The sequence below is a fragment of the Microtus ochrogaster genome, chromosome 7, assembly GCF_000317375.1.
Source record: "Microtus ochrogaster isolate Prairie Vole_2 chromosome 7, MicOch1.0, whole genome shotgun sequence".
Classification (NCBI taxonomy): Eukaryota; Metazoa; Chordata; class Mammalia; order Rodentia; family Cricetidae; genus Microtus; species Microtus ochrogaster.
In genome coordinates, this window is record NC_022014.1 from 25,974,652 (window position 1) to 25,980,304 (window position 5,653).

Sequence of the window (5,653 nt, forward strand, 5' to 3'; positions counted from 1 at the left end):
GAGTCCTGAGACCATGGAGGAGCACTGATGACCCCGGAGTCCTGAGACCATGGAGGAGCACTAATGACCCCAGAGTCTGGAGACCATGGAGGAGCACTGATGACCCTGGAGTCCTGAGACAAGACAGTAACCCTCAGGCCAGAACTAGGGGCTCTGGTCCCTTAGTCACTGGATGCTGCTCTCAGTTCCCTATTGCATGTTGACCAACCCCACCTCAGAGCCATCACTTTGACTATGGGTCTCACAGTTCCCTGGGCCCCCCCACAGCTGCAGTCTGTGGGGCTTTTATTTGTGGTTTTGTTCATCTGGTTTTTTCTCTTCCCTTTCTTTCTCTTCTCTCTCTTTCTCTCTCTCTCTCTCTCTCTCTCTCTCTCTCTCTCTCTCTCTCTCTCTCTCTCTGTTCCTCCCTCTCTCCCTATCTTCCCTCTCTCTTTCCTTGTTTTTCTTTCTGTTTTTAGATAGGGTCTCACATAGTCCAGACTCATGAACTCAAACTTATGCAGCAGACCCTCCTATCTCTACTTCTCAAGTGCTGAGATTATACGCATATGCAACCATACCTGGTTTATGTCATTCCAGAGAACAAACTTACGGCCTCTTGCACGCTAGGCAAACACTCTACCATCTGAGCTATATTCCCTCTGGTGTTTTAGAGACTGGAGACCAGATTCTCTGCCCCCTACCCCTTGCTCCCCCTCCCCAAGATCCCAGAAGTAACCCCAGGCCACACAGGCAGGGCCCCACCTTCACAAACATTTTGCTGCCCTGGGCCTTGGAGTCAGGACGGGTAGGTGTGCAGTACACAGACATGGACTTCCGGTCCCGGGAGAACTCGAGGGTGAACTCCTTCCGCATGAGTTGCTTGATGACCTGCAGGGTCCAGGCAGGTCAGGGCATGAAGGACAGAGTTGGCAACTCTTGCCTGCTTCTCACTAGCCTTGTTCCTGTGGCCTACTATCTATACTCCTCTGACTCCGGCATTTAAGGTTCCCACCTTCTTCTCCCAAAATGTGCTCATTTCCCAACTGGAAGCCTGGACTTACATTTAGCCTTTCCCCTTCTCTGCTCCACAGACTTGTTTTGGAAGGTTTTTGAGGTCCTCCATTATTCCTCAAAGCCCCGCCCCCACCCCGTGCCTATGCTTTTGTCTGTCACATTGTCACATCCACAAGGCCAAGCCCAGTTCTACTCACCGAGTTGCAGGCTCCAGCACGCTCCACCCGAGACAGTGCTGTCAGGTCTGTGTCAAACACATTCATCTTCTCTACGAGGCAAGTCAGGGCTGTCTCTGTGGCCTCCCCTACCTTCTCGTACACACCTTTGGCCTGGAGGGTCAGAGCACACAGGGAGTGAAGGTCTTCTGCTGTCTTTATTTATTCATTTTTGAGATAGGGTCTTGCCCTGAGCTCAGGAGGGCCTCAATTCACAACTGACCCTCCTGCCTCAGCCTCCTAAGTGCTGGTATTTTATGAGTACTTCAGCACACAGGGCTTCCAGGCTCTTCTTGCTGAGCCTCAAGCCTGCTTCTTCACCACACAGGGCTCCCTGGCTCCTGTGTTATTATCTGTCTGTGCTGGTGTGCACAGACAGCATCTTTTGGAGAAGCAATGTGGCCACACCCAAATTCCCTGCTCAGAACCCTTCAGTGGCTCCTTGATTGCCCTTGGCTTGGCATGGGAGCTGACTTGGCCTGGCTAAGGGTTCCTGGAAGGCTGGAGTATCCTTCTGTGTGTTCAGTTCCTCTGCTCCAGCCACACAAATGGCATTCATGTGACCATGCTCGTGGAGTGTGACCCTCAGAAGCACTGAGGAACATCAACCCCAAACAGTGAGACTCTGGGCAAAGGAAAAGGGTCTGTCCCGAGAAACGGAACCTAGTGGGGTCATGGACAGGAGTGGGATCCCACCTCATTGTAGTCCAGTGCTGAATCATTGCAAAGGGCACAGATGGTTGCTAGCTCCACAAGTCCATCAAACTGCCCACAGCGTACAGGCTGCTCCCCTTGTCGCCTGCAGAGAGAAAGGGGTCAGCACAGGGCCTGGCCGCGCCCCTGAGAGGTGTCTCGCATTGACCCCTTCCCCAGGAAACCAATCCCATGGACCCCTCTGGGGTCCCACGGAGCTCCACCCACTTGACCCCACCAGACCCTCGCTCGCACACTCACACTTCGCCCTCTGGGGTATACGTGGTACCCGAGATGGTGAATTCATGCAAACGACAGGAGCCTGCCTCTGCTTCAGCTACCACGAACATCTGTAGGCACAAGGGTGGGCTCAGGACGCTTGGAGGGCTTCCTTTCTCTCCGCCATCGGCTTAAAAACGACAGCCGCAGAAGGATGTTTGAGACACCCTCCACAAGAGTCATTGAAGGGCCTTCCTTCCCCACCAGAGCAAAGATGTGAGCCCAGGCTAGGCACCCTAAGACTCTGCTCTGCCCGGTGGCATCTGGCTCTCACTGGCCGTTGCTTGGGATGCCTGAGGGTTTTGTGGCCAATTTTTCAGTGCCTGAGATGACTGTGAACATGACAGGGCAGGACATCTGGGCCTTTGACTTCTTTCAAGCATCTAAACCTCAGTTTCTTATGGCAACTTTGGGAGAAAGTGGGTCCAAGGTCCAACTGCAAGGGACGAATTCTCTAACTTCAAGGAAGAAACCCATACCTTGCTCTGAGGCAGTTTCCTCCAACCCACTGGTGACCCTAGAGAATGAGCCTCTCGGGGCCTGCTGGGTCCTACCTGAACTCTCCTTTTCTAGGGCGCCCATTTCCTAGCCCATCAGCCAGCTGAGAGAGACTTCTTACAGCCCATTCTCAAGCCAGGGGCCAGCCTAGCATCCCAACGGTACTCCGAATACCCCTTCCTTCTTGTCCTCTCTGTTCTGGGGCTTCCCACAAGCATAGTCCATTACCCAGCATGCTCAGCTACTGCCACTTCCCCACACCATGCTTCTCGAATCCTTAGTTTAGTCAAGGAACACTGGACAGATAAAATCCCGCTAGGGATTCCACCAAGTCAGAAGATGCAGGATGCAGAGCTTGCCCAGGCCTGTTGCCTGCACCAGGCTTCGATGTGCTTCCACGGGGCTGTAAGGGTCTCGCGAGTCCTAAGCCAGCTCCTAGGGCCTACAAGGCAGACCATTGTAGGAGCAGAGGCAGAAGGGGCACGACAGGTGCCTGAGAAGGTGTGAAACCCACAGCTGTCGCCATTTCCCCAGCGACTTCTCTGCTGAGCCAGAAGGGGTCTCTGTCCCTTGGAATCCCAGCCAGAATCCCTGGAACATGTGGACAGTGGACCCAGGATGTGGGATCAGGTGCCCTGGGATGAATAATTGCTGCCCTAGTCCTTCCCAGGTCACTGGAGCCAGCATATCTGGTGACAGGCGTCAGGTGAACAGCCAAGAAAGAGCAGGATAGAACTGGGTCCAATGACATGGCGCCTGCACTTGACCCTCTCTTGGATCCCTCAAGGCAGTTACCTGGCAGGGCTCATGCCTAGATTTCAGATGAGGACACAGACTGGCAATGACCTGCCCAGGGCACTGCAGTGACACTGGGCCCCAGTGATGTGTCTCGACAAGCACTGATGCAGCCCTCAGTCTGCTGCTCCCCACCGCACACTGGGAGACAGCACGCAGGCTCTCCATCCCTTACCAAAAAGGAGGTCAGGGAGCCAACCCCGCTGCCCAGCCACCTGACACCAGTGGGGCCCAACCCAGCTACCACTCACCCTGCAGACAGACATCTGATTAGTGGTGAGTGTCCCTGTCTTGTCAGAGCAGATGACTGAGGTGCAGCCCAGGGTCTCCACAGAGGGCAGACTGCGCACGATGGCATTCTTACGTGCCATACGCCTTGTGCCCAGTGCCAGGCATGTAGTGATGACTGCTGGGAGGCCCTCGGGGATAGCGGCCACAGCCAGGGCCACGGCAATCTTGAAGTAGTAGACTGCGCCACGGAGCCAGGATCCACCATGGGCTGGGTCAGCAAAGTGGCCGATGTTGATGACCCACACAGCCACGCAGATCACAGAGATGGCATGCGACAGCTGCCTCCCAAATTCGTCCAGCTTGCGCTGCAGCGGTGTCCTCTCAGGCTCCACAGCTGCCATCTGGCTCCGAATCTTGCCCAGCTCTGTGTTCAGGCCTGTGGCCACAGCCACACCCAGGGCTTTGCCTGATGCAATATTGGTGCCCTGGTCAGAGAAGGACAAGGAAGTGCTGCTCAGCCTCCGGCCAGTGGCGCAAATCCCTGAGTCCAAGCCAGAATAGGCTCTTCTGTGTGGCCAGTGTTTCCAGACTTACATAGTTTGGTATTTATTGTATTGTTGTTCTATGAAGGCACGGATTTGGAGGATGGCTACATGTCCTGTGCCTATTGTAGTGTCTGGCACAGAAGAGGCTTCAGGACTGATGTCAGCTGCATGTTTCAAGGCCAACCCATAAACCCCATCAAAATAGGACTCATAAACAGCCACTGTGGCCACACAGGAAGAAGCGTGGCTGACAATGACCCCAGGCAAGTAGTTTGTAAATATTTACCGAAGAATCCACAAACCTTAGACTTGACACTCCCATTCCCAAGGCCCTGGGCAAAAGACCCAACTCCAATGTAGAGGACAGATGGACTCATACCCCAGTGTCCTGTTCTGCAACCTGCCCCCACAGAGGCCCAAGATGCAGTCACTTTAGAGACTGACTGCCTGGTGCCCCTTCAGATGGATGTAGAGGGGAGATGGCAAGAAAACAGGAGCTGGTGGCAACTCCGCCTCTCCTTCACCCAGAGCAATGTGGCTTTGCCCCACTAGCTGCACCCCTACGTAAACTAAGGCAGAGACCACAGCAAGCCATCCTCCCCCCATGTCTCCCTCCTCATCCAAAACAGCTTATCTGCCCATGCACTCAGGCAGGGCTCTCTGCAGGAGCTCCGAGACCCACGGTCTTCTCCACTCCTGTGTATTTCCAGGGAAGCTCTTCAGCTACCTCTGACTGGGTTGCTGGGGCACAGTCTAGCTCAGTTGCTGCTCACCTCAGCACTTGTCACCCTTTCCTTCCATTGAATAACTTAAGGCAAGCCCTGTCTCTAGCTGGAAGCACAGCATCCTAGCAGGAAAGAGAAATCCTCAGCCATCTGAACTCACACCTCGACTCTGCCGCTACTTCACTGTGACCTTGGGCAATTGATTTAACCTCTCCTAACCTGTTTCCTAACATGGATAGTAAGACATAGACAGCCTTACTTCAATGGCTTTTTGTGTGGGCTAAAAAAATTTTAAAGGGCTTAGGCCAATGCTAAGCAAGCAGGCCTCAGTAAACACAAACTATTATGATTACTAAAAATTTGCATGTATTATTGGTAACCAAGAGATCCACCCTAAAAGACTTTGAAAAAGAAAAAAAAAGTTCCAGGAGTTGTAGCCCATGCCTTTAATCCCAGCACTCAGGAGGCAGAGGCAGGTGACTCTCTGGAGTTAGTCTACACAGGAAATTCCAGGCGAACCAGAGCTACATAGCAAGATCCTGTCTCAAGTAACTAAATAAAAATAAATTTTAAAAAATGGCAGCCGGGCGGTGGTGGCGCACGCCTTTAATCCCAGCACTCGGGAGGCAGAGGCAGGCAGATCTCTGTGAGTTCGAGACCAGCCTGGTCTACAAGA

The 5,653-nt window shown here is 53.5% G+C and overlaps 1 protein-coding gene across 2 annotated transcripts in view; it reads right to left on the reverse strand.

Annotated features, from left to right (window-relative positions):
• The window catches only part of Atp2a3 (ATPase sarcoplasmic/endoplasmic reticulum Ca2+ transporting 3), a 32,567-nt gene that overhangs the window by 14,806 nt on the left and 12,108 nt on the right, over positions 1 to 5,653 (reverse strand). For both annotated transcript variants that reach the window (XM_005349616.2, XM_005349615.2), the window contains exons 8-12: positions 3,728 to 4,192; positions 2,166 to 2,254; positions 1,908 to 2,010; positions 1,194 to 1,325; positions 745 to 870 (exon numbers count right to left, since the gene is read on the reverse strand). In XM_005349616.2, coding sequence (XP_005349673.1) covers positions 745 to 870; positions 1,194 to 1,325; positions 1,908 to 2,010; positions 2,166 to 2,254; positions 3,728 to 4,192 — 915 coding nt within the window. The remainder of the gene's footprint in view (positions 1 to 744; positions 871 to 1,193; positions 1,326 to 1,907; positions 2,011 to 2,165; positions 2,255 to 3,727; positions 4,193 to 5,653) is intronic.